The sequence below is a fragment of the Rhea pennata genome, chromosome 26, assembly GCF_028389875.1.
Source record: "Rhea pennata isolate bPtePen1 chromosome 26, bPtePen1.pri, whole genome shotgun sequence".
Lineage (NCBI taxonomy): Eukaryota > Metazoa > Chordata > Aves > Rheiformes > Rheidae > Rhea > Rhea pennata.
Window position 1 is genome coordinate 2,869,553 of NC_084688.1, and position 27,010 is coordinate 2,896,562.

The window sequence follows — 27,010 nt, forward strand, 5'->3', positions numbered from 1 at the left end:
TTTCCCCGGTGCTCTGCCGCGAGAGCGACGGGGGCTTTTGGGAAGAGCTTTGCTTTGGCGAAGGACGGCAGCAGCGTCTCGTGGTTTCGCAGCCGGGCCCGCGAGCGGGGAAGAGTGGATTTTGCCGCCGGTCGTTTCCCTCCTCCCTGCGCCCACGATTCGGGGAAGCACTTAAAGCAGCGCCTAAGTCCCGTCGCCTTCGGCAGGACTCAGGCCTCCATCCTTTCAAGCGACTTTGCTACGGGAAGCTATTTCCAGGAGGGAAGGTGCCTCCGAGCACCGGCTGTATTTCTCCGGAGCCGGCCTGAACTGCGACGGGTGAAGCCGGGATCCCCCGTACGGACCGTTCGAAAGGCCGATAAAACCGGTGGAAGGAGCCGCTTTGAATCGAGCTCGAGCTGAATAACCGGGAAGCAAATCTCTAGCCAAAGCAGGAACCCAGAGGAAGGGAGAATAACCGGCCCCGCGGTAGCTCCCTCGCGTTACCCGCTCCCTTTGCGCCAGGCGAAAAGGTAATTTTGGCGAAACCTCCCACGCCGCCCACTGCAAGCACGCCTGGCGCCCGGCCGGCGGCAAATCCGTGCGTGGGGAGCGATCGGCTCGATAACCCGCGGGCGCCCGGAGGCAAGCTCGTGCCGAGCAGGTGGGCTCCGGCTCGGGGGCGGCCGGCGGGGGCCCCGCGGATGCTCGCCGCGGCTGTTTTGATTGCAGAAGCGATTGCGGTTTCTTCATTTTTTCCCTTGAAACGGCCCTTTTGGAGGGTTTCCGAAGGCTCCCAAGGTTTTAACTTGGGGCGGAGGGAAACAACAAGGCTCGACAGGGAAAGAGCGGGAGGGGAGAGGGAGCAAATCCGGACCGCGGGGGCCGGGGGCCGCGTGCCCGCCAGGGCCCAGCAGAGAGGTTTTTCCCGCTTCCATCAGCGCCTGGGTCTGTGGCCACGGGGCAGAAAAGAAGGAAAGAAAGGAAGAAGGGAAGAAAGAAGGAAACGCCCACCCCCGACTTCTCTGTGCCTCAGTTTCCCCCGGCGGGGGGGGGGGGTGATGATGCTACCTACCTACCTCGCAGGGCTGTTACGAGGATTAGCGAATTAACGCCTTCGAAGCACGTTGCAATCCAGGGTGCAAAGTGGCGTTACCAGCGCTAACGACCGCCATGCCCCGCGGAGACTTAGGGCTTCATTCAAACGCTACCGCAGTCGTGTTTTGTCGTTCAGCTGGAGAAAAAGAGCGAAAAGGAAAAAAAAAAAAAACAACAACAACAAAAAAAAAACCCAAACCGAACCCCAACCCAGCCAGCCCGGCCCGCGTAACGACGTTCCTCCCCCAAGCCGTGACCGCTTTCCCGCTTTCCCGGGGTGCGGCGGCGGCGGGAGAGGCCGCGCTCCCACCCTGGCGGCCGGCAGTGCAACCGGAGCGAACGCACAAGCTTGGAAGGTGTTTTAAGGAGTCAAAATAGACGGAAACATCGTTGTAAATACGAAAAAGGAACTGCCTCTAAGCTACATCTAATGTTTCCTGGGCATTAGGTTTTGGGTTTGTTTTACTTTTTTTAAGTGCAAAAAAAGAAAAAAAAAAGCAGTTAAAGGTAGTCACATAGTTAATCAGTACCAGGAAAATCTTTTTTTTTTTTTTTTTTCCCTAGCTCCAACTATTGTGAGTATTTTTTAGATTCTGAAAAGAAGATCAGAAACGCAGACTTGCTATAAGACAGTTGAAGACTTTTTTTTTTAATTTAATTTCTTTTCTAAAAAAACAAAACACCACAAAAAAAACCCAAGAAGATTTTCCTTTCTTGTCCCCTGCTGGTCCACACAACGTAGGCTTTTAATATTTTCAGAACTTTCTTGCTTTTGAAGAATTTAACTACAGAGACTTTGTTTTGTTTTCGGGATTTCTGTTTTTTCCCTGTTGTCCGTTTTGTTTTGTTTGGATGCGATCCTCTGAACCGTGTGTCCTCCCGAGAGGGCGCGGGAGCGGTTTGAAGCCCTGCCGAAGCGCTCTCGTCTCGAGACTGCCTTGGGAGGAGGGAAGGAGCCGCCGGCCGGAGCCGGGCCGGGGCTTTGCCGAGGTGGCCGCGGGTTTGCTCTGGCGGTTGCGAGCTGGGAACGACGGCCGGGACTGGTGGTCCTGACGCTCGGCACGTTTAAATCTGCTTTTTTGGAGGCGCCCGATGCCACGAAGCCGATGGTTGGGGGAAAGGATCGCAAACGGGCCGCTTAAAAATCAAAGCGCTCGGTTCGAGGCAATCGCTCCGAGTCGTCCGTGTCGGCCGCCGGAGCACGTCGCGGCGGGGGCTCTGTGGGGAGACGCGGGGAGCGGCGCGGCGCGGCCGTGTCCGTCCTGGCACGGGGGTCTGGAACCGGCCGCCCGGCTCGCGCGCTCGCAGCCGGCGTCGCTCGTTCGGAGCGGGGCGCCCGGCCGAGACAGCCGGCATCCGGCGGGACGAGCCGGTCTGATACCTCCCCGGCCTCTCCTGGTCCGGAGCGCGGGAAAGCTCCGGCGGCTCCGGAGCAGCGGCGCGGAGGAAGGCAACAAATGAATCAATGAATCGCGATTCAGTCGAATCAGCCTTTTTTTTTTTTTTTTTGGTTTTACTTGTTAAAAATCATTCGTAATCGGTGGTGAGATGCAGAGCGGAGCCAAATCAGCCGGAGGCTCCAAAATCATGAATTTTTGAGAGAACGCGCAGGTGCCGCAAGCTGAAAACGTACACGTGCAAACTACCTCAAACCTGACAGCGAGATTTGGATTAGAGACGGGTGAGGGCTGGGGGGGGGGGGGGTCCGTCCCCCTCCGGCCTCATCCTGCCTCGGGAACGGCCCTCGGGCAGAGCCTTTCCCCGGGGAGCAGCTCAGGCCCCCTCCGCCCTCGCCGGTGAGGGTTTTTGGCATCGCCGGAATATCCATATCCCTGCCCCGGAGCGAGGAAGATGGGCGCCCTTTGGAGGAGGAAGAGGAAGAGTGCTTCGGCCGGGGGGGGGCCGCATCTGGGACGGGCACGCTGCCGGCAGGAGGGCAGGCTCCGGGATCGCGGGACCGGCGCTGCTCCCCGACGGCAGCCCACCGGCCCCCTCTACGAGTCAGCCCCCTTGCCACGTGCGTTCGAACCCTGCTGCTTTACTGTACGTTGCAGATCTATATATTTTTTGTTTTTCTTCAAGCTTGATACCTCTCGGCCAGGCCCGGGCCGCGGCGCGGGGGGAGGTTATGAGCCGCCACCGCCGCGCCGCATTTTCCCCTGAAAAGATTTTAGGAGTCGGATTTTTGGAGCGGTTCGGGTCGCGACGCTCGGTAAGTGCGGTGCGAGCGGGGTCGTTGCCGGTCTGCCACGGCGGCGCGAGGCTGGGGACGACTCGGCCCCAGCGGAACCAGGTTCGGCATCTCCGGAGCAAATCGCTGGGATTGCCTGGGACGCCGAGCGCGGCGGAAACCCAACTGCAGTAACTGCTTTAGCTGTTCGTGGCGAAGCGGCTAAACGCACTCGCCCAAATTCGTCGCGAGGTCGAACGCGCTGACGGGGGGGACAAGCCCGTCCCTCGAAAGCCCAGCACAGCCCTCGTGACGCTGTCGCGTCAATCGGATCCGGCCCGCCGAGCTGAACACCTGCAAATCTGAGTGTCACTCCAGATGAGGCAAAACCCCACGGGAAGCCCTAGATTTTCCTTAAAAACAAGCCCCGAACGGCCCACGCCCCCGGCGTGCGGCCCGACCCTCTGTGTAACCAATCCGTTTTTGTTTATCTACCTCTTAGCGACAATAGATTAAAAATAGGTAGTGGCAACTCCACATGCTGTAGTGTAGGGGAAGAAAAAAAAACTCTTTTTCCAAAGAAAAATGTTCTTTAAAAATAGACTTTATGGGCTTTCTTTTTCACTTGAAAGTGTTCGTTAGCTGTAAAAGTTCCAAACCTCAGCAGTCTGAAATGTTCGCTTGTGACTGAGATTTTTTTTTCTTTTTAATGCTCGCTCCTCCATTCATTTTCTTTTTTTTTCCCTTCGCTTTCTAACTTTGGTATTTACTTCTTCCATCAGCAGTGCAACTTTGACCGTCTCTATTCCCTCAGTGTGACGCCCAGGCCGGGCCGGAGCTCCCGGATCGGCGCCGCCGCCGCGGCCGGGCTGGCAAGGTGCTGGCGAACCCGCCGCTTGCCGGCGTCGTTTTTCAGCGGCCGGGTCTTCAGACGACTCTTTTTGCCCTTTTTTGCCTCTTTTTTGTTCGCCGGACAAGGCTGACGGTAGCGCGCGGAGGGTCCCTCGGGAAAGGCGCAGCGGTGGCGCTGGACGCGTCCAAAGGAGCCCCCGGACCCCTCGAGCCGCGGCCCGCGCTCGCCCGGCCGGCGCCGTTCCAGCCCGCTCCTCCAACAAGTTGTACTTCACCGTAACGATACCGGTTTTGCTCCTTGCAGCGGGTTGTTTCCTTTCGCCTGTCCCCCCCCCCCCACCACCGCAGCGTCCCTCCTCTCCTCCGCGCCCCCCCCGCCCCGGACCCTCGCGCGAGGCAGTTTGTTGGCTCGGATGTGGAGCTGGGATTACGGATGGACGTGGGCTCCGGTTTTCTTCCAGCGAGGTTTCGCCACAAACCGCTTTACTCCACTGTTCCATTTTTAAAAATAAAGAGGAAAAAAAAAAAAAAACACGCAAACAAACAGAACCCCTAACACCGTTCCCGTGCATTTTTCTCAGTCGGGGGAGGAAAAAAATACACGCGAGGGCGGGGGGCGAGGGTGCGGGTGGAGGGCTTGCCGGCGGGCGCTGGGTGCTGCGCGGGAGCCGTGGGGGATCCGGGCGGCCGTCGGGGCCGTGGTCTTTCCTCGGTGGCCGAGCCCCCTCCGTGCCTGCTTTCGTGAGGTTTTTAGGAAAACATATCCCCAAATTTTCTTCTGGTCGGTGCCGGAAACCGGTCCCGCTCCGGCCTCGAGAAGGGGGGAATCGGGGTGCCCCCCGGGTCGACGTGAAGGAGAGGGAGGCGCTGCGGGCGGCGAGACGGGCTCTGGGTTTTGGTGCCAGCCCGATTTAGGGGGAGTTTTGCGAGGGAGGGAGAGACGCGCCCCGACGCTAAGGTTCGCAGCCGGGAGGGAGAGCCGGCCGGCCGGCCGGGGGGGGTTCCCGGCCCTGCGGGGCCCCGCGCGACCGTGCCCCGAAGCACGGAGACGGGGCGGGCAGGAGCTGCCCGCGGCGGGCGGCCGCTCGGCTCCGGGGCCCGGCGAAGCAGCCGCGCGGCCGCGTCCCCCCGGCACGGCTCGGGAAGGGCCAGTTCCACCCCCACCCCCCCCCCCCGCGGCCCGGGAGCGGGGCGGCGGCGGCCGGGCGGGCTCCGTCCCCGCCAGCCGCGGGCCCGGCCCGGCGCGGGTCCGCGGCGCTGCCGGGGGCCGCGGCGGCGGCGGCAGCACTGAGGGGCGCCGCGGCGGCGCAGTGCTCGCAGCGGTCCCATGGTGTAATGGTTAGCACTCTGGACTTTGAATCCAGCGATCCGAGTTCAAATCTCGGTGGGACCTCGCGGACTTTTTGCCCTCACCGCCCCGCTCTCGCGGCCGGAGGCAGCCGGGAACCGGCGCGGGGGCGGCGGCACCGCGCGGCCCCTCCGCCCGCTGCCGGTACCGACGGGCGGCGAGCGCCCGCCGCGCTCCATTTTGTGCGGGGGCGCCGGCTCCCCTCCGCGCATGCGCGCAGCCGGCGGCGGGGCGGAGAGGACGCAAAGGAGCCGTTCCATCTGCTTGCGCCGATTGGCTGAGGCGGGGGACAGGGCCGCTTTCCTGCGCTGCTATTGGCCGCCGGGAGCGTCCCCGCCCACCCCCGCCGTCGTTACATTGTAGCGGCGCAGCCGGCGCCCGCCCGGCGCTGCCGCCGGCTCCGCTCCGCTTAATTAGGAGCCTCATTAACGCGGGGGCAGCGGTGCTGGGCGGTGCGAGGCCGGGCTGGGCCTGTGCCGTGCAGGCGGGGCTTAGCGGCGCCGCTGCCTCCGGCCGCTCCGCCGCTGTATTACCGTAATAAATAATATAATAACTATATAATATTGCACTATATAATATTACACTATACAATATCACACTATATAATATTACACTATATAATTCTATCGCTGTAGTAACTCGGGGCGGGGTTGTGTAGGGCTGGAGCATCGCCCTGTCTGCACCCGCCTCCCCTGCGCGGGGTGTAAAGAGCAGGGGTTTCGGGGGGTCCCTGCCGGCCTAGACAACCCCCGGGGTGACGTCCGAAGGCGTCAAGCGGACGCCGTCCCACAGGCGGTTGTGCGGCTGTAGGGTGTTTCCATCGCCCGGCAGCGCGGCCAGAGCCTCCGGCGCGGGGGCGCAGCGCGAGGGCGAGGCCGGGTCGGGGGTCCCAGGCCCCCAGCTCTGCGGCTCGAGGGGTGGGCAGCAGCCGCTCGCTTAAGCTGCTTTCGAGGGGCTGGTGGTGCTCTGGCTTTTCAGGCAGGCAGCAAATACCCTCGGAAGCCCAAATGCCCGTTGGCCAGAGCAGTCCCAGAAACCCAAATCCCTTTAGGAGAGATTAGCTCACGCTGACGCAGGTTTCGAGGCGTTTAGCTTCGATTAATAGGTCAATCTTCTCTGAGCACAGGAAACCCCGGGTATATTTGATTTATCTTCCTCTTGGATTAGAGGTGGAGAGGAACAACAAAGCGCCGATTTGGCTGCGAAGCAAGCTGGGTTTTCCATACGGGAAAGGGTGACGGGCCTGGATAAACCGGGAGGACGGCATCCCTCTGAGGCTCGCCGGTGAGGGTGAGGAGCCGTGAGAAATCTGCCCGGCGGGGTTTAACCTCGCTCAGCGAGCGCTGTGCTCTGCGCGCTGGCTGCGGGGCAGGGCCGTTCCCGGCAGCCGGGGCCGGAGGGGAAGCGCAGTTAATCCTGCTGCCGGCCAAGCTCCTGTCCGCTCGCCTGGAGCCTCGCCGCGGGAAAGCTTGCCTGCGGCTTTTCCCGCGGCTCGCGTTTGCCGAGCGGCGCCTGGCAGTGTGGTGCTTGGCAAACTTGCCCCTTGCTGCCACAAGAAAGACAGAGGCTGTGTTCAAACTGCTTGCTTAGTGGATTTATTTAGCATCTGCAAGAGAAAGGACAAAACTTTTTTTTTTTTTTTTTTTTTTTTTTTCCTGGCTAGTTATGTACGAGACCCCAGAAAGGAGATACTGGCTGCAAGGGAACTGCGGGAACCGTCCACCCTCTCCGGAGCCGCAGCGCCAGCCGGGCTGAAGAGGCAGCTCCGGATGAGACCAAACCCAATCTGCCCGCGAGCGCGGTGCTGGAGCTCGCCCCAGCCCCGGCTCAGGGGTGCCCAGAGCCGCTGCAGTCACAGCTGGGTCCCCGAGAGCCTGGGGCCCCACGGCTGCCGGGGGTTTCACCCGGAGGAAGCGAAAGCGAGAGGCGGCACTGCGAGTTTTGTATACGAAACTTGGAGCCTTACACCCCTCTGTGCCCTCCTGCTGGCCCCGCGTGGCGTGATGTCCCCTGGCCACGCTCCGGGCCGTCCCCGGGTCTAGCTGGGATGTGGTCGTCAGGGGGTGCCAGTCCGTCCCGCGAGCCCCTCGCTCGGGGTGCTGCCAGCTCTGGGTGCTCTGCTCTGCTCTGCCCTTGGAGGGGGCAGCCCTGTCCTAAGGGAGCGGCTGTTTTGGGGGTGATGTGCGTGACGCAGAATGAGCCGTGGCATTCGTGGTGGACAAGATGGGTCTCCGAAATAGCATCGCTCTTCCTAGAGGACCGTAGCGGGCAGCCTGGTTCACCCACCGGGACGATACGCAGGGGCCTGGGGAAGTTTCCCAACCTAAAAGGAGCACGCTGGGGAAGTGATGCTCTCCTCCAGCGAGAGGGGACAGGGTCTTGCAAAAGTCTAGGATCAGATGCACACCAGTCCCGTGGTTTCATTAAAGCCCAGTTTTGCTGTTGGCTGCTAAAGCTGCAGAAGTTTCCCTTGCAGGAAATGAAATTTCAGTCGGCCGTGAGAGCACAAAAGCACACGCCGCCCTGGCTGCTGAACCTCATCTCCGGTGTCTGTGGGTTTTGTTCTATTCTTTTCTTAAAAAAAAAAAAAAAAAAAAAAAAAAAAAACACTTTCTTTTTTTTCTTTTGCCACCCTTTAGCTGTGCTACATTTTGGGTCGGGGCTCCCCTCCCCAGGGCAGGGTCAGACTACAGGGCAAGCAGGTTCCTTAGAGTCCTGGCGCCCGGCGGCAGCGGGGTCAGCTTATCGTACAGCCGCCCTTCTCCTTGAACGGGTTCTTGTCCTCGGGGATGCCTTTCAACAGCGGGTCCTCTCCCGCCATGGACTCGATGTATTCCTTGAGCTCTTTGCCGGTCTTGGAGACCTGCCGAGAGAAGTTCTCCGTAGGTTGCAGAACTGCGACCTGCCTCGCGGACCTACCAGAGCCCCGTCGGTGCGACACGCCGGAGCAAAGCCGCCGCGCGTCCCGCTGCGCGGCCCAGCCAGCGTGGCCTGCGCGGTGCCCCTGAGAGCACCCGGCCCGCTGGCCCTGGTGCGAGCGGATCGTTCCTACAGGATCACCCGTTTTGAACCATTTCCCAGCTTCTCAGAAGAGCTCAGTCACACCAAGCTCTTTAGTTTTCAGACCTGCAAACTCTTTAGTTTTTCAGGCCTCCCTTGAGCGGAGAGGAGGGAAAACACATGCTTGAGACACTGGGTTTGAGTTTTAATATCAGCAGTTGTGTTTTTTTTCCCCTGGCAGCACGATCAGGTCAGAAAGCTATGCCGAGGCAAATGACACCCTTGAATTTTGGTGGAAATACTTACCATTTGCCTCTCATTCTTCACCTCCTTTTTCAGCTGATCAAGTTCCATCTTCAGCAGTTCCTTCTCTGTCATATCCTGAGCCATTTTGCCCTGCAGTTACAAAGAAACGGCCTGTTTTTGGCTTAGGGATGAGCTTCTCCTGCGGCACACGAGGTCTATCAGTTTGGCCCTCACCATGCTGCAAACACTGTTAATATCTCAGCTACTCTCATGGTGAGAAATGAGGTGATGCTAAAAAAGAGAGACGGTGCGCTTTCCAAAACACTTATTATAACACCTGCGATAACTGGAGGGGTTTTTTTGTTTTTAATAGATGCATCCAGTGAGAGAGGCAGTTTGAAAGTTTCTGAGGATCCAGCTCAACTTCTGAATTGGTCTTTGGCTATCACAGAGGTGGTTTCCCAAAAACACGAGGTGTCCCAGTCCCTGTGCTGTTCGGGGTGGCTGGGACCTTCCGTGGCACTGGGAAATCCGGGCTATCGGAGCAGCAGCCTCTTAGGAGGACCCAGATGGGATTGCTCCAAATTGCCCTGCTCCTCTGAAAAGAGGAGTGCACCCTAACTGCAAACTGGATCTTCCTGATCTCTGCGTCCCAGGCTTGGGCAGGAGCATCTCGGGGAAGGTCGCTTGCCAGGTTTCCTAAGAAATTCGGAGTTTTTATTGCTCTCTGTGCCTTGCCTGCAGGTGTCCTGGGGGATTTCACTACCAGCAACGAATCCTGCCTAGGGATCCCTGCAAAGGAAGGAAACTTCTTCCCCCTTGTGCCGAATCCGCCGCGGGCTGCAGCGACTGCCCCAGCCGCCTGCTCGAGGAGGACACAGAGCCGCGCTGCGGACCCAAGCGCCCAGCCCGTTCCCCCCACGTTGCGCTCGCTGGGATCTGGCCCTGGTTGTGCTGCTCAGCTCGGAGCAGGCTGCTGCCTTCTCCAACGCTATGTCCATTTGGGCCCAAATCACACTAACTAAATCTCTTCTGGTTTTCTACTTTGGGGAGGTAATGGGGGGGGGAGGGCAGGTTGTTGCGTTTGCCGTTAATACGTAACCTTCAAGGGTGTTAAAAGGAGACAGAGGTGGAACAACCCAGAGTCCTTCCAATAGCTCTTAGCAACCAAATACGTGTGTTGATCACACCTGACATTTTAAAAAGGAATAAATGTGCTTCAGGAAGTCAACAAATGAAAGCATACCGCAGACAGTCAACTAGGAGAAAGACTTTATAGCTAAAGCAGAGTTTGGAAAAGGATGGGAACCTTCGGGGTCAATGATACCACGGGCTGTGTCCCTCCATCGCTGCTACGTGTTTGCACGCGGAGGCATGGCTAGGCGTGGGGGTGGTTTGGGGGGCAATGCGGGCTGGAAAAGCCCAGCTTGTGCTTTGCCTAAACGCTGGCTAAGGGTTACGCGAGATCCCTGGGGTAGCTGGCCTGCGCAGTGACAGGGCCGCACCTACCTCAAAGGGTAACGCAGGGTTTGCAAGCCTGGCCACAGTCTCTTAAATCCAAACGCGACGCCGTGCTTTGGGAGGCGTCAGGCAAGCTGGAGGCACCAGCGGCGTCCTCCCCGCTTGGAGGAAGCGAAGCCACTTACCTACGGGGACGAGGGTCTCCCCCTCTCCGGCGTGGAGGTGTTTAGGGGTACATGTGCGCTGGCTGCCGCGATGCTGCCCTCCGGGCGCTTGCTCCCCTGCTTCGGGCTTGGGAGCTCCTTGAGGTCTCCGAGCCGGTACCAGGGAGCAGATGTCTTTGCTCCCTAAGCTGATAATGGACTCAGGCGAATAAGCTGCTCAGGTGCCGAGCATTAGCCCCGGACCCCGGGGTAATCGGTGCTGGGGGGGCGGCGGGGAGGGGCGCGGAAGCGCTCTGCGGAGGTGTCGAGCACCAGTGGCTGGGGGCCGAGGCAGCCCCGAGCCCTCCGCCTTGGGGGCTGAGCGTGGCCGGTCCCGGGGGTTGGGAGCAGAGGGAGCATCCCTGGCGGGACCCGGAGAGGATTTTGGGGGGAGGGGAGAGGAGCGGAGCTGGGTTTCAGGGCTGGGAGGTGCAGGGAAGGGTGTTCCCAGCCGCCCAGGGACCTGCGGGGAGAGGAACGCCCGCGGCAGGGGGCCGCGGAGGGACCCCGGGGAGCTCCGGGCTCGGGGACGTCGCTGCGGCGGCCTCGTGTCCGGCGCAAGCCGGGCCTGGGGCTGCCTGCGAAGGGGCGACGGAGCAGCTTGTTGCAAAGCTCGAGGGCTGAATTCCCCGCGTCCTCGAGCGGGCACTGCCGCGAGGCCGGAGCGGAGGCCCCGGGGGCCTTTCCCGCGCCGGCAGCCGGGAGCCGCCTTCCCTGTCGCCCTCGGGGAGGGGGGAGAGCAGGGGCCGCCAGGACGAGCCGCCCCGTCTGCCGCCAGTGCCCGTCCGTGCGCCGGGTCCGGCGGGGCGGCAGGGGCAGGGCTGGGGTTCGCCCTTTTTGGGGGGCTCTCGGGGCTGCCCAGCACGCGCTGGCGGCCGCTCGGTGCAGCCCGCCCTGGCACGATGGACGGATTCGCGCCGGCCCTGCGGCGGGACCGGCCGCGTTCGGGCCGGGCCGGGCCGGGCGGTTTTGGCGCGCTCCCCACCCGGCAGCCGCCGGTCGGTCGCGCGTGACTCACATCCTTCGGCGCCGCTTCCCCGGCGCGAGCGCTCGGCCCGGCAGCCGGCGGAGGGGAAATAACCCGCCCGGCCGGCGAGGCGGGACGCGCAGGGCGGCGCGCGAGCCCCCGCGCCGGCGGGCTCCCACGCCGCGGCGCAGAGGGAAGCGGGAGGCGGCGGCATGGCGGAGCTGCAGCAGCCGTCGCCGCCGTCACCGCCGCAGCAGCAGCAGCAGCAGCAGCAGCAGCAGCAGCAGCAGCAGCAGCGCGCCGTCCCCGCCGCCCGGCAGGTCCTGCGCGACAACCACGCCAACCTGCACCGAGTTGCCGACTACTGCGAGAGCAACTACCTGGAGGTGCGCGGGGCCGGGCGGGCGGCGGCGGCGGCGTGGGGCGAGCTGCCCGCCGGGGGCGGCGGGACGCCCGGGCTGCTGCTGGCACGGAGGAGGCTCCGTGGTGGCAAACGTCGAGCCCACCCTCGCCGAGGGGCTTTCGGGTCTGGCCGCCGGCTTCCTGCCGAGCGTCGGTGGCCGCCGGGAACGGTCCCCCCCCCCCCCGGGTGCCTCGGTTTCCCCTCTCGCCTCGTCCGCTCGAGGCGGCGGCTTGGGGTTGGGACAGGGGAGGGAGGCGAGGAAAAGATATCTCGGAGTCAAAGGGGTTTCGGTGCCCCCCCCCCCCCGGGAAACCCTCGGGGAGGCCGGCGGACGCGGGGGTCGGTGGCAGTCGGGCTCCGAGCCCGGCCGCGCTGGCCGTGCCCGTGCCGCAAAGCCCCGGCGCCGTCGGGACAGACCGCGGGGCGCAGCCCCCGGCCCTCAGCACCGCCCGGGAGGGGCCGGGCCCCGCGCAGAGCCCGACGCGCGGCGGATTTGGCTGGACTTTCCCTCGAGTCCAGCAGCCGCAGATGCACTGCGGAGCAGAGGGGTTCCCCCCCCCCCCCCCCCCGGTCCCCGATGTCCGTTTGGGATTTGGCTGCAGGGACGGACCCGTCCTGGTGCTCGCAGCCCTGGGGGCAGCAGCTTCGCTGCATCTCCAGCCACCACCGGCCGTGGTGGCCTCCAGCCGGAGCCGAGCGGCGCCGGCGGTCGCGGTCGGTGACCTGCCTCCGGCCCGCTGACCGGGCTGGGGGATTTCTGAGGCACATGGAAAGCAGAAGGAACCATTTTCAAACCATGTGACTGCAGCTAAAAGGTGGTGGCCAGAGAGAAGCCGCAACAGTGTCACACTGGGTCATCCCAAGCTCTCCAGGAGCCGTGGCTGCAGGCTGGGTGGCAGGGGACCCAGTGGGTGTCCCTTTGGAAAATGGGTCTTCGGAGGGGTCTGAGAAGGGGAGCAGGTTGGTGCCACCTCTCCCTGCAGGACCCACTGGGCTGCCCTACCTCTGTACCTGCGAGGGACATATTGCCACCTTGGCAGCATGAAAGCAACCAACTTTTGTGGGGAGCGACTCAAATCTTCCCGTCTGCCCAGCTGGGTTGATGTTGGCCAATGGATTGGTTCTTACCAGCATGTATGTTGTTCTCTCAGGCAAGCGACAAGAGGAAGGCGCTGGAGGAGACCATGGCCTACAGCACCCAGTCCTTGGCCAGCGTGGCTTATCAGATCAGCAACCTGGCCACCATCTTCCTCAAGATGCTGGACCTCCAGGCGGCTGAGCTCCGGAAGGTGGAGGCCAACATCAACTGTGTGGCCCAGGTGGGTCTGGCTTAGCTCCTTGCTTAGACTGGTGCCTTCTTGGATTGGGTCCTCATTACCCTGGGGTTGGGTTCCTGAGCCCTGGAAAGTGGATGATCCCTAGCAAAGGGGTCTGAGAAGCCCAGTAGAGGTGGAGAGGACTGTGTGAGCAGGCCCAGGAAGTCCAGCCCTGCAGAAATGGCCCCACCACCATGATGGGGTTCTGCCTGGTCAGGCATGTTGGCTCGGTCACCCAGGCATCCCCTCGCCCGGGGCCCAGCCTCATCCTCCGGGAGCCGTGGCCGCCGGCGCAGCACCCCACGGCCGCCCGCCCTCTTCCTGTTACTTGAAAGTTGCCTGGAGACTTTCCTGTTGGAAGGACCCTGAGCTACCGCTCCGGAAGCAGCCGAAGGATGGACTAACAGCAGCTGGGGCACGCGCGCCTCCGTGCTTGCTGCTCCGTGACCTTCTCCAGCCCGTCGGCCACGTCCGCTATAGGAAGCCCCAGTGGTGCCGTGGGGGGGGGGGGGGGGGGGGAAAGCGGGGACGTGACCCAGCCAGCCGCGCCGTCGTGGGCCGGCGAGCGTGGGCTCGAGCCCGAGTGACGCTCTTTGCCCGGGACAGTCCTTCCCTGCAGGGAACTGGGGCCGTGGGGAGGGCTGGAGGCGTTGGGTGGGGGGGACGGGGGGGGAGCCGGAGGGGCCCAGCAGGGCTGCGGGGTGCAGTGCCGGTCCCCGCAGCTGGTTGACATGCACAAGGAGAAGGTGTGCCGCCGCGAGATCGGCTCCTTGGCCGTCAGCAAGAGCTTCCCCTCGCACCGGAAGATCGTTTCTCCGGCGAGCCCGCCCAGCCTGGAGCCCTACTGCCGGAGACCCCTCAACTTCAGCGTCCTGGACGACGTCGGGCACGGCATAAAGGTCGCGGTGGCGATGGGGGCAGTCGGCCTCTTCCAGTTTCTGCGTGTCCCCCCCCCCCACCCCCCATTCCCCCCCGCCCCTGGCCACGCGTCGCGGCTGCCGCCCGCCCGCTGCCCTGGCCGGGACGAGCTTCGTGCAAGCGCCGGCTCGCCGGGGGCCGCGCTGGCGGGCGAGCGCGGAGCTTGCAGAGCCTCAAAGAGCTCCGTGCTGGAGGCGAGGGGTCCACCTGCGCCCCACATCGCAGCCCTCCGCCCCCCCTCCCCCCCCACCGCGAGCAGCAGCACCCAGGGGTGCCGGGGCTCGGCAGATGGGGAGATGCAAGAGGTGCCACCACGGAGCGGGGCGGGGGGGACGCGGTCCCGGGGAGCAGGAGAGGCCACGCTGCAGCAGGGGGAAACTGAGGCACGCAGCCCCGGTGCAGCCCGGCCGGGGGGGCCGGGAGCTGAGCCGCGCGCCTGGCTGCCTGCTCGCGCCCACCGTCTCGCCGCGGCGGAAGCTCCCCGGCGGCTGAAGGCCCCGGCGAGGCGCCGGCTTCGCGGCAGCGCTGCAGGCGCAACGGCGGAGCGAAACCGCCCGCGCCGGGCGGATGGGGAAGCTGCGGCCGCCGTTCCCACGGCCTGCTGCCGCCCCGGGGTGGGGGGGTGGGGTGGGGGGGGCGCATCCGCCCCGTACGCGCGCGGTCCCCGGCAGCCCCCCCCCCCCCGGGCACCCCGCTGCAATGAGCTTGTCGGGCCTCACGGGTCGCGTCCCCGCGCCTGCAGGACCACAGCACCCAGCTGTCCCGCACGGGGACCCTCTCGCGGAAGGCGATCAAGTCGTCCGGGCCGGCCGCGGGCACCCTGGGGTGAGGCTGCCGTGCCGAGGCTGGCGGGGGGCAGAGGGGGGATTTGGCCTTCGGCCGTGGGGGCCGGTGCGGTGCTGGGACCCCAGGCTGTGGGGCTGCCCGTCCTGCCCCCCGCCCAGCAGCCGGCCTGCCCGCAGGAGGGGTCTGCGCGTCCCGGAGCCCATCCAGCCGCCCGTGGTTCCCGAAGGAAAGCTGTCCACAGCCACCGCCTCCTCCTCCTCCTCCTCCTCCTCCTCGCTGGCATCAGTCAGGTAGTGGCATGGACCCCCCCAGGGGGGCAATGGGGCATGAGCTGCTCCCCCCACCCCACTTGAGGGGCAGTTTATTGTCCCAGATGGGGAAACTGAGGCCCGGAGCCAGGCTGGGGGCTGCCCCGGCAGCAGCGCTCGCTGCCCCCGGCCGAAGGGGCATCACGGCCCTGCTCGCCCCGCAGCTCCAGCGGAGCCCCCGGCCCGGCGGGCGACGGCGTCCCCGCTCCACCACCGCTCCCGTCCCCGCCTGGGCCGCCTGCCCCAGCCCTGGGCGCTGGCCCGCCGCCACCGCCGGGGGACCTGCCACCACCACCACCAGGAGGCTTGGACCTGCCACTGCCAGGAGGCTTGGACCTGCCTTCTCCGGGGGACCTGCCACCACCACCACCAGGAGGCTTGGACCTGCCACCGCCAGGAGACTTAGACCTGCCATCTCTGGGGGACCTGCCACCACCACCACTGGGAGACTTGGACCTGCCACCTCCAGGGGACCTGCCTCCACCACCACCAGGGGACCTGGACCTGCCACCTCCAGGGGACCTGTCCCTCCTGCCCCCCGGTGAGGGCTGTGTGCCAGGTGGGGGACGTGGGGACCCGCGGGTGGCCTCTGCTCGCACCTGGAGCCCTTCAGCCCCGTACTGATCTCTGCGGGTGCTTTGCAGCCCCGGACGACTTCAACTCCCCGCCAGCTTTGCCTGAATTTGATGGTTCAGCCCTGGCGACGGCCTCGGAGGAGCCTCCCTGGGCGCCCAGCAGCTACCTGGAGAAAGGTACCGACCGTCCGTCCGTCCGTCCGTCCGCGTGCGGCACGGCGCGGGGCCGCCCCGTCGGCGGCGGGGCTCAGCGCCCCTCTCTGCCTCCCCGCAGCGGTGACCCTCTACCCCTACGCGCGGCAGAAGCCCGACGAGCTCTCCTTCGAGGCGGGCGCCCTCGTCTACGTCACGCGGCGCTACTCGGACGGCTGGTGCGAGGGCGTCACGGCCCAGCAAGCGGGTTTCTTCCCCGGCAGCTACGCCGAGCCCTTGTGCTGAGCGCCCGGCCGCGGCTCCGCTCCGCTCCGGGCAGCCGCCGCTTCCCGGTGGGCTTTGCCGAGCCGGCCCGGCGCCTGCCCCGCGGCGCCCCGGCGGGCGCCCAGACCCCTCGGGCTCAAACCGCGCACGGGCCGTACGAGCAGCCCTTTCGCAGCCAGGTTTACCTCCCGGACCCAAACAACTCGCGTATCTCTAATATATATATATATGCATACATATATACGTATTGTTTTAATTCCATGGCTTAAGTTCCACACAGTTGAACAGGGTCCAGAGGAGGAAGAACAAAGGTGAGGGAGGAAGGAAATAAAGGAGGAAAATCTCAGGGCTGCTTTGGTTATTTTCTCACTTCTCAGATTTGCTGTCAGGGTTTCTACACTTTGGAGTCGTTACAAGCCGCCCTCGGGGGCACTTAAGGCTGTGGATAAATCCAGGAAAAACCAGCACAAGAGAGCAGCAAATCCTGTTGCCCCCCCTCCCCCCCCTCCAGAGTGCAATTAAAAGGGGCAATTAATACTGCAAAGGCCCGGGAACGGCGAGCAGGGCGCAGCGGGTTTCATCCTGCAGCGGCCCGGTGCCGGGAGAAGCGCTAAGCACCACAACTCCCGCTCCAGCTGCCGGGAGTTTCAGCACCTCTCGAGCAGGCCAGGAGGTAAATCCCCCCCCACCCCACCGCCCCGAGGTGTAACGGGGAGGTCAGGATACGGCACAGCAAAACCCGCAGCGCCCGAGCGGGAGACGCGGCGCTGCGGCTCGGAGCTGGTGCCGCAGGCGGTGCAAGGCGAGGGACAAAGCTCTGCTTCTGGGCCCTGCGAGAAGTTTTGCCCTGGAAGCGAAACCACCAGGTCGAGGCGGAAGCCAAAGGTAGGTTGTGTCCTCCTTAGCGAAGCACGTCCACACCGAGACGCATTAAACACGAACGTGGCCTTGGCAACGGGCAGAGGGGAACGGGTCCTACAGGCGGTTTTCCGAGTGCAACGTGGGTGCCGCCTTTCCAACAGGTTTCCTGTTATTCCCTTCACATTTTTTCAGAGAACAAAGTCTTAGGAGACGATTAAATCCATTGCATCCTCCTACGCCCCCGGCCTGAATCAAGCGCAGAGCGCCCGTCGTCCTCCCGCGAAGCTCACCGAGCGAAGGGCGAAACGCCGGGCGAGACCCTCCTGAAGCAGGGTGCGACGTGCAAGCCAGGGGCCAACATCAGCAGACACTTCCTGGGTTAAGTTTCCAGTGGCCTCTTGGAGAGGCAAGGAGCTCTTGGAGAACCAGGTTCAAGGCAACAGTAAGCAGATCCTGGCTTGGCCTATAGGGATCAGAGGGAGGAGAGAGGCCACGAAGGAGCTAAGGGAGGAGTAAGCGATGGAGGAGGTACAAGGTGCTGGGGTCAAGGCAAAAGGAAGCGTGTGCGTGGTCCAGCCTGCAGGAGAGCTGGGCTCTGGTTCTAAGAATTGCTCTTGTGAAACCTAAAGGGGGGGGAGAAAGAAATTAAGTGTTGCTAAACACCCATGCTTGCACAGGTGTCCTAGCTGCATAGAGGAGACTTCATCTCATTATCAAGGGGAAGGAGAAGTGGGACCTAGAGAAAGTGCTGTAGAGTAACTGGGAAAAAGGGAGGTTGGCTGAGAGAAAGGGGAAGGTGGCAAGGGAAGTAACCCAGGAATCGAAGTCTGAGCGAGAAGCAGTGCCAGATGAGTGCGAGGTAGGGGACCTTCCCCTGAACTTCTCCTTTCCCAGCTGCTTATGGTAAGCAAGTCCCTTTTCAGCCACCCTCAACATTTTTTCTTGAGGACTTCCTGCAGATAGCGGGCAACTTCCGTCGCTGAATCCCAGGCCACCACAGTGGCCTGGAAGGCTCCGGGTTGCTTCTTCTCCATCTCTTGGGCCATCTGGTGCATGGGGTAGCACTTCCGTGGGAAAGCAACATCACTCGAAGTCAAAGTCACAGAAGGGCAGAAGTCATTGGCACCGTCACCAACGTAAAAGACCCTCTCGAACTCCACTTCCTCCTGGGCCCTCTCAGCTAGGTACTCCGTCAGGATTTTGCGTTTGCACATGTTAGCCGGGCAGTCAAGGCACTTGTGACTGTGGTAGGGCCCCAAGGTAAAGTAACCCCTCTTGTCAAAGCCAGACGGGTTGCTGAAGATTTTGCGGAAGAGGGAGTAGACACCAGCTGCCCTCAGAGTGCATTCGATGCCAAACATGTTGGCGTCGGAGATGAGGATGATCTCAAACATCTCGTGGTTCTTGGAGAGGAACTGGAAGAGCTCTGGCATGCCAGGGGAGAGGGGGATGTTCTCATAGACAGTTTTGAAGTCCCCCATCTTAACCCCCTGGTCCCCCATGTACGCCAAGACGCGCTGCATGTACTCGTTGTAGAAGCCGTCGCGGAACGTTTGGCGGATGTGCTCTGGAAGCTCCTGCCCTGGCGCGGCCCTGATGATCGAGTCATCGCTGTTCTCGTTGATAATGGTCTCGTCAAAGTCGAAGATGAGGAGGTATTTTGGAGGCCGAGGGCTGGCCATACCAACGCCCTGCAGGTTGAAAGAACAAGGCCCATCAGTTAGTTCAGGGCACGTCAGCCCTGCGCACAGTTAGGGCAACAAACACAACAAGAGCAAGAAGCTGTCAACTCCAAGCAATGCTGCTTAGATAAATTACGACCGTCTGTCTGTCTCCATTTATCTTTTTAGCCTAGCTGGGGCGGGGGGAGAGGTTAATCCATTTCTGACGTACCTTGGCCCCGACCCTAAGATGTTTATCCTTCCTATAAAGAGATCATTTTGCCACTGCTAATCCCATTGCTGCAGCCAAGAGAGTCACTATGCCAAGCAACCGCTGTACGCGTCCTCGCAAGGGAAGCAAGGGCCGTGTGACCTTAAGGTGCAGTTTTGTGCCCAAAGGGTCCTGGTGGCAGTTTGCTCCACCCCGGCTCCTGCCTCTGCGTTCAGCAGACCTGAGAAAAGTGATTTGTGCCCGTGTCTCTGCAAACCCCCCTGCTGCAAGCTCTACAGGCTTCCTGCCTCGAGGACAAGCTTGGGTCTTCCCACCAGAGGCATCACCCAAGGAAAAGATTTTGCAGCTCAGTTTTTGCTCCGTCACCTTCAATTTCCCTCCGGGCCGGGCTCCCAGCAGGATGCAAAGACACGAGCCAGGGAGCCGACAGCCGCAGAACCATCCCAGGAGGGACGTGCAGGGTTTTTTAGCCACGTACTAGCACAGCAGAAGAGCCCAGCTCAGCTCCGCAGAGCTGAGTCGGCCTTTTTGGGCTGCGAGAGGGAGGTATCAGCCCGGCTCCTGCCCGCGCCCAGCTCCGCGCCCCGCAGCGCCCGCTCGTTCCCCGCACCTCTCACGGGCGCTGAGAGAGTTGCAGGATCAGGGCCTTATTTCTGCTTCCTAAAGCTGAGAAGAGACATCCCTGCTCAGAGAGGGCAAAGCAGTAGAGAAGTGCACTAACCTTAAAGAGGCATGGCAGCCCAACACCCTCACAGCACCTTTTCATCTTAACATCACTCTCCACGCACCGCCTTCCCGAAGTTACTGCTTAAGGCTCTCCCTGCGGTGGGCTCATCGCTGCAAACCACAAGGGTAATTTTGGTTAATCACTTTGTTCCCCCCCCAGCTCCCACCTTAGGGCACCGCATCAGAAATCACAACCGGCAGCCCAGCTCCCAACGCGCGGCTCCTGCTCTCCTACCGCCTCCGGGACGCGCTGCCTTTTTTTAAGTCAGTCCTCGATTTCCAAGCTCGTGACCTTTCATACCAGGAATTGAAGAATTAAAGCTGTAGAGAGCAGGGCGAGTGGGCAGAGGCTGTTTAATACTTCTGATCCTTCTTAACTCCTCCGAACGCCCAGCGTTTGCTGTATGAGAAATGAACCTGCAGGATTGCTCTGGAATGAACCCCTGCAGCAGGCACCCTGCTCTAAAATTGCCCTGATTTTGTTTTTATTCCAGGGTAATTAGCGGCTTTTTTTTTTCTTTTTTTTTTAAGGGAGTAATTATTCTGGCAAGACAATCCTGGCACGGCAGCTCCGGGAAGATGTGCCAGGCAGGCACCCTGGTGCAGAGGCAGCGCACAGATTTCTCCTGAATTTTGCCGACCTCTTGTGGCACATAGTGATAAAAACAGAGTGACGGAGAAAGAAAGCTCCTCCAAATACCATTCTCACAGCTCAACCCTGCTAGAAAGTCAGGTGGACATTTAGCAGGAGGAATAACACAGTGGGACATAGGAAATTTTAACCTGGAGCCGCTGTTCTGGAGAAACTGGTACCGCAGCTTAGTTGGGGCTAAGAGGATTTCAATGATTTTTTTTTTTTTTTTGGTCATCACTGTCACAACAGAAGCATCTTTTCACCTGCAGATGCTTTGTTTCGAATTTGTCTCATTTTAAACCCAGCACCAAACTATTTTGGCCACAAACAGTTCCAGAGATGCTAAAACAACAGGACACAACTGCAGTTCAAGGATACTGCAATGCAAAAGGAAGCGGTCACGCAAAATGAAACTCCGCGTTGAAATGTTGCAAAAGCGACTTCTTGTGAACCTTCCAAGCACACAGGATTGCTTCACAGAAGGATCCATCAAATACGATGTTTATTTACACACATATTTTGAAACCAAGTAATGCTACACCCAGCCTTGTTTTGCACCTTGCAGAACAGAAAAGCTAACGGAACAGATCTCAAACTGCTGAGCACGGGCGGATTCGGCCACACGCGGACATCCAGAGCCATCTCCTTCCTCTTAAGCGCTTTTCACCTGAGGTTCCCGAACACCTTGCACGTGGGCACCTGTCGTGATTTCAAGATTCGTAACGTGCCTAGGCCTATAGAGGAGCTCTTTGCAGGCTCTTCGCTTGCTTCCCACCTCCCAGACCTCACTCTGTTCTCCCAGAAGCACCGTTGCCATCTGACCCTCAGTCGGGGACAATTCCAGCTGCTCCTGATCTGGACAACCTGGGGCTGGACAGTCCGGGCTCTCGGCATTGCACCACACTACAGGACGGTCCATCTGGGCTGTTCTGCAGCGCCTCGGATCAGCGCTCGGCTTCCAGCCCAGCGGCTGAATCGCGGCTTCCCCGCGATACGGGATACCGCTCCGGGCGCCTCTGGTGCCCGCAGCCAGGGTCAGATAGGAAATCTGGCCACCTTGAAAATGAAACGCTTGGGGCAGACGAAACATCCCAGCCTTTGCTCCAGTTAGATACTCTGCTTCTCCGGGCACGGCAGCTCGGGAGCACAGCTCATCGCTGCGGGGAACAGGGCAGGGATCACAGGGGAAGGGTGAGGCCACCCTATCGCTTTTGGTGGCGTTTCTAAGGAACATGCTAATCCTCAGAATCAGCCTGGAGGTTTGCTGCTGCCTTTCACCGGCGGGAGAGCCAAGTTTCCCTTCCACACTCAACCAAGACACCTCCTGCACTCCAGCCCAAGCTCAGTTGTCCCAGCACTGCAGCTAACCGCATCTGCACCGGCATCTCTTTTGGTGCACAGGAGAAATAAAATCTAGATCAGTGGTGTTTAGCAAATAAAGATCTGGGATGGGACTTCTTATTGCTGGCCTTCAAGGTGACAATGAGCAAGTCTCTTCCTTTCCCTACACGCTGTTTTTTCCCAATGATACTGAAAAGTGAGCCACCAGAATTAGGAGTTACTCTTACTAAAGCAGTGCTCTTCGTCTAAAGACGGACAGGCTGAGCTGCGGTCCCAACGCACGAGCACGCAGGGCCAGCTCTCATCGCCAGCCTTCCTGCAGAGGAGATCCTGTCCTTAACACGGACGCCGGTTTGTCCTTCCTTCGCCCTGGACCCAGCCCCCCATTCCGGCTGGAGAGCTGCTTCTCGCAACGCGCCCAAACCACCGCTGTGGGCGACGCCAACTGGGAAGCGTCCAAGAAATAAAAGCAAAGCCCCTTTCGTCTTCCCAAGGCGCCGTTTCAGAGCCATCCTGTTATGTGAGGCACATCGCAACCTTCAGCCGGCCGGCACCGAGCGCGCTGGTCCCTGGCTGGCCACAGAGGCGTGGAGGATGCATGGGACGAGCAAAGAGCGGGACGCATCCCGGGACCAGGGCGGGCACAGGCCAACCAGCATGGCCAGGGGGCTAATTTTATTTTATTTTTTAATCCAGCAATGAATTTCAACCCTGCGGCTCAGCGGAGAACCGAGCCTCGTTCGCGCTCCCACCGGAGCTGAGGACTCACCTAACGGCTGCTTCCCGGCAGAGCGTCCTTCCACCTTCCGTAAAAAAGGGAGTCCCTCCAAAACAAAATAAAAGTGGCCGTACTTCCTAACATTATTCAAAGCCTGAATATTGAAACAGAAAATAAAACAGAGATTTGCTTATTAATCGCATCAAACACAAAGGCTCAAACAACGTGAACTGAGGATGACGGGCAAAACACCCAGCAGAAGCGGCGAGCTGCTTCTCTCACCGAGAAAGAGTGATTTTACAAGGTCGAAGCGGTTTATCCCCCAAATCTCGGGGTTTGCATCCCCTCGAGCAGTACCTCGAGGCATCTTAGAGGATCTTCCTGCCTCAAGGAGATGCTGGGAGGAAAGGCTGGATCCCAGCAACGCTGCCCGCCCCAATTTCTCCCTGCAGGCAAGTTACTGCTGGGCATTCGGAGGAGCTCAGCGCCGTCGTGTGATTCTTCCTGATTTAAGGCTTAACCCCGTAGCGGGGAGGCCGAGCCGCGGGGTCCTCGTTTCACCTAGCGTCACCTGGTTCGGGCGGTTTCACCTAACAGGAATGTGGGATGTTCCCCCGGGAAACGTGCTGCGTCTCCCGCGGGCTGGCAGCGGCCCCGCAGCTCCCGGCTCGCCCTGGGAACCTGCCGGAGCTTTTCTGGGCTGCTCAGGGATTGCAGGGAGGAAAGTTAAACTCGGGTCAAACCTGGGCTTGCTTCCCAGCCTGGAGTGGCTCCGGTCCGGCAAGGAGCACAGAACTACTGTTTTTGATATTTTTAAATTCAACAAACCACTTTGTGTTTCTGGTGCTCACTACACAACCGTTTTTACTCAAATCCCAATCATTAACCTTTGGCAAACCTGTCGTTTCACCCCCAAGAACAGGATTAAAAGAAAAAACGAGGGTAGATTGCTGCTGCCCTAAAAGCAAACCAGGGGAAAAAAAAGTCTCTCTCTGCCCAGCGTCACATGCATCAGCACCATTAGGTATCATGAACATCATCATGCAATTTTGCTATTCCCGGAATAAAAAGCGACCTGCTTATGCCCCTAGCCGGGACCATGTTTTTATACAGCTACTGAAAGAGAAGCTAACAAGCAAACAAGCTAACAAGGAGCTTGGAGCAAGGGATGCTGACAGAGGGGGCCGAGGTGCTGCGGCTGCGGCTCCCTCCTGGCCGAGGCCGGCAGCGGACCTGCCCCATCCCGCACCGAGATTTGCTGACGTTGCAACCACTCCAGGTCAACTCGGGTTATAAGGACGTCTCTCTGTCTTTTTCTTTTGTATTGCTGTTTGTTTTTTTTCCTGTCTGAGGGGAAGGGAAACGCGGCGTTACGGAGACCAAGGGATCTCGCAACAAACCTCGGGGCAGGGAGACTCAATGTCGTCTTGCTCCACTTTGCAACCAATTTCACATAGCTTTTTTGGGCCCCAAAGTGCTGCAACTGGAGCACTGTAGGATGCCCAAAGGCATTTTATCAAACCAGTTCAGTTCTAAGCAGTGCATTTCTTGCCCTTTAGGGCTGTGGTTTCTGTAGGTACCTTAAAAGCCATTTTTGCTCGTTATACTCGGCGCTCCCGCTCCCCAATTTCCCGTCACGAATCTCTACGCGTGCATGCACGCATTCTACTTTATGGGACTGATCTTAATTTGTAGCATGGATTCAGCCTCTAAATTTAGCATTTGCTGTTGATCTTTCTCTTAAAGATCTGGTACAGTTTGAAATGCCTGTTACAGGAAAAAAAAAAATCCGGTCGGATGGCAGCTGGTTTTTGGGAGTCTCACGGCATGGCTGACCTGGACCCCCTGGAACAAATACAGCGGATAGGTGCATGGGAATGAAGCCTTAAGATCAGTAACACTTCTTTCTACCTAAATCCTCTATTTTGTATCACACAGTACTTAATCTACTAGGAGGAACTAACCGGGGAGAGGAGCTGTCAAAACGCTATGTTTAAGGTATCTCGGGGGTATTCATGTTCCTCTCCTTATCCCAGGTTAAGACCGGGAAGAGGTTTCATTTGGCAAAGCCTGGGATAAGGGAAAGCGAGGGGGAGGCGGGCAGGGATGCTGGCGGGACGCGTGCTCCGAAGCGGGACGGGCGAGAGGAAGGGCAGCGACGGACCCGGCGCCCAAGAGCCAAGACGGGGCGACGGGAAAGCGGATCCAGCGGAGGAGCCGCGGGGCCAGGCCAGGGCTGCAGGATTTGCAGGCGGCTCAGCGACCCCGCGCCAGCCGCGACGCATCCAGAAACTTTCATTCCAATATCGATTTCTGGATCCCTGCCCAAGGGCCTCTGTTCCCACCGCGGTGCCGGCCCAGCCCGGACCCGGCGGTCGGGTAGGAACTGGCACCACAGGCTGCACGGATGCATCCCGGGGCCACCTCACCTATGCCGGCACCGTCCCCGGTGCCGGTGCCGCCGGCTGTGGGCAGCCTGCAGGCGCATCGCCCCCAGTGCGTTTAATTAGGGTGGTACCGGTACCGCCGCCGGCCCGCCGGCACCGGCAGCCTCTCCCCGACCTGCCGCCCCGTGCGCTGCCCCGCGCCGCTCCCGGTACCGGCACCGGCTGCTCGGCGCGCACTCACGCGTGGCCGCTCCTCGAGACGCCTGGACGGGTCGGGCCCTGCCGGTACCGGCTCACGGGCGGCCGGTCCTCGAGACACCCGGACGGGTCGGGACCTCCCGGTACCGGTAGCAGCAGCCCGGTGCAGGGTCACGCGCGGTCGGTCCTCGCAGAACCCTGTCCGGGCCGGGCACTGCCGGTCGCAGCCACGTCGGGTCGGGCTCACGCGTGGACGGTCCTCGGAGCCCGCTAAGCGGGCCGGTACCTCCCGGGGCCGGTGGCTGTGCGGGCGCCTCTGCCGTGAATGGGGGTGCGCTGCGGCCGGTGCCGCCGAGCCGAGCCGAGCCGAGCCGAGCCGGGCTCGGGGGGAGGGGGGGGCTGGAGGTGGCGCCGGCGCCGCTGGCCGCTGCCGGGGGCTCCCGCGAGCGCGGCCCCTTTAAAGCGGCGGAAGCGGCGCTGCTGCATGGGACAACCGCAGTCCCCGCACGTCACCGGCCGCGCGGCCAATGGGCGGCCGCGCCGCCGCGCATCAAAGGGGCCGGCGGACCGCAGCGGCCGCCAGGCCCCGCCCCCTCCGAGTGCGGGGGGGGGGGGGAGGAGTGTGCGGGGGGGGGGGGGGGAGCAGCGGCCCCGGGGACACCCCCGCCCCGGGGACACCCCCGCCCCGGGGACACCCCCGCCGCAGCCAAGGCACAGACCTAAAAACGAGCCAGAATGCGCAACCAAGCCGCTCCTCCTCCCCCCGCCTCCAAAACACCTTTTTAAAAAAAATATAATTTTTTTTTTTTGCCCCCCAAGAAATAGGGGTTTTGGATAAAAAAACAAGCGTTTCTGAGGCTGCCCCGCAGCGCGCTGGCCAGCCGGCCCCGCTTGCATCACCCCCACCCCGAGGCGGCTACGTGTCGCGGTACCCCTGCAGCCTAAACGGAGCCGAAAAGGGAAAAAGCCGCAAACGCTCCCTAAAATAGAGGCCAGGCGGGATGACAAGTCAGCAGTCTCTGTCCGGAGCCTCTCTGCTCCGTGCAATCTGCCTCTTGGTTCAAGTTTCACCATCCAAAGGGCAGGCAAGATGCCTTTTCTTACCAACAACTCCATAATGAAAGAATCGGGAACCAGGGATATAAAAATATCCAGGTCCTGGCTAAGAAAGCTGCCCACAGCTTGGGCAGACTGTGGCCTTTAAGGCTAATTTTAGATGCCAGAACACCGGATTACAAGGTACGCATCCAAAGCGGTTATGTACACAAGCAGGACGGACTGAGCAAGCGTGTCCACACCCTAAAATATTCTCATTTGCTCTTTACGTGCTGTTTAAGTGGTATCTTTGGTTTTGCAGGACGTCTAATTTGTACTGGAGTCGCCATGATAAAAAAAAAAAAAAAAAAAAAAAAAAAAAGACAAGCTTGTTCAAAGACTGTAAACAGAGGGCATGGGCAGGGAGCACCATGACACATCAGCACAGCATTAAAAACAGATAGTCGAGACCGCTAGAGGTTGGTCTTTGCTGTACTTTTTAATTAAGAATGTCTAAGAATGGAAGGACCCAAATAAAATCCAGCAGCTCTCCCAGAACACAACTCCCTGCGTTGCCGGGACCTCCAGCTAATGTTGCTTTGCCCCAGTGCTCGAGCCTCAGCCCCAAAGCCTCCAACATTTCCCCGTTCCTGCAGAGTTTGCTTCCAGCCCCAGTCAGCAGCAAAGCTCAGAGCACAACTGTGGCCAAAATGTTGGTGTTTGGAGACCTTTCTTAATGGACCTTGCTCCTAACTGTTAAAGGACACAGACCTTTAAATACAGATAGCTGCCTGCAGTCACCATCCTCTCCTACGAAAAAACTTTGGTTGTCAAGGAAATATTTTATCATTTATTTAGTCTGAGACTTGCTGGCTTTTTGATGTGAAGCGCATGCACCATGTCATCTCTACAGTCTGGGTTTTGCTGTTTTTTCTTTCATGCTAGCCCCTCGCTCTCAGAGCTGCACCACTTTCTGTTAACGCAGGAGACCACGTTCGGGCCGGCAGTCTGGGGTATAAGCAGGGAATCACAATGGCAAATTCTCCATCGCTTTATGCCACCTTGTCACTGAAAGGCACCAGGGCAAAGATCATTCCAGAAACATCTCGGGCAGAGGAGTTTTTGGCGAGGGAAGCCTTGTATCCCAGTGATTTTCCACTGCTGAGAGCT

The 27,010-nt window shown here is 60.6% G+C and overlaps 3 protein-coding genes and 1 non-coding gene across 7 annotated transcripts; 2 read left to right on the plus strand and 2 right to left on the minus strand.

Moving 5' to 3' along the window:
• The first annotated feature begins 5,420 nt into the window (after positions 1-5,420).
• TRNAQ-UUG (transfer RNA glutamine (anticodon UUG)) lies at positions 5,421-5,492 on the plus strand. The gene has a single exon. It is a non-coding gene; the product is annotated as a tRNA-Gln (tRNA).
• A 2,692-nt stretch (positions 5,493-8,184) lies between these two features.
• GNGT2 (G protein subunit gamma transducin 2) lies at positions 8,185-10,362 on the minus strand. Its single transcript, XM_062595797.1, has 3 exons — positions 10,340-10,362; positions 8,754-8,843; positions 8,185-8,310 (listed from the first exon to the last, which is right to left on the minus strand). The coding sequence occupies exons 2-3, from the start codon at positions 8,835-8,837 to the stop codon at positions 8,185-8,187; spliced, it is 210 nt and encodes a 69-aa protein (XP_062451781.1). The 5' UTR covers positions 8,838-8,843; positions 10,340-10,362.
• Positions 10,363-11,529: 1,167 nt separating this feature from the next.
• Positions 11,530-16,725, plus strand: ABI3 (ABI family member 3). 2 transcript variants are annotated; one of them, XM_062595737.1, is made up of 8 exons: positions 11,530-11,710; positions 12,879-13,046; positions 13,766-13,942; positions 14,704-14,786; positions 14,924-15,037; positions 15,220-15,614; positions 15,700-15,807; positions 15,905-16,725. In XM_062595737.1, the coding sequence occupies exons 1-8, from the start codon at positions 11,537-11,539 to the stop codon at positions 16,066-16,068; spliced, it is 1,383 nt and encodes a 460-aa protein (XP_062451721.1). In that variant the 5' UTR covers positions 11,530-11,536; the 3' UTR covers positions 16,069-16,725. The 2 variants fall into 2 exon arrangements, with proteins under 2 accessions (XP_062451721.1, XP_062451723.1); XM_062595739.1 differs by having other exon boundaries at positions 15,220-15,596.
• PHOSPHO1 (phosphoethanolamine/phosphocholine phosphatase 1) lies at positions 16,281-25,197 on the minus strand. 3 transcript variants are annotated; one of them, XM_062595740.1, is made up of 4 exons: positions 24,849-25,197; positions 22,272-22,374; positions 19,523-19,638; positions 16,281-18,599 (listed from the first exon to the last, which is right to left on the minus strand). In XM_062595740.1, exons 3-4 carry the CDS (start codon positions 19,565-19,567, stop codon positions 17,838-17,840), a joined length of 807 nt encoding a protein of 268 aa, XP_062451724.1. In that variant the 5' UTR covers positions 19,568-19,638; positions 22,272-22,374; positions 24,849-25,197; the 3' UTR covers positions 16,281-17,837. The 3 variants fall into 3 exon arrangements, with proteins under 3 accessions (XP_062451724.1, XP_062451725.1, XP_062451726.1); XM_062595741.1 differs by lacking the exon at positions 24,849-25,197 and adding an exon at positions 23,801-24,081; XM_062595742.1 differs by lacking the exon at positions 22,272-22,374.
• Positions 25,198-27,010: the final 1,813 nt, after the last annotated feature.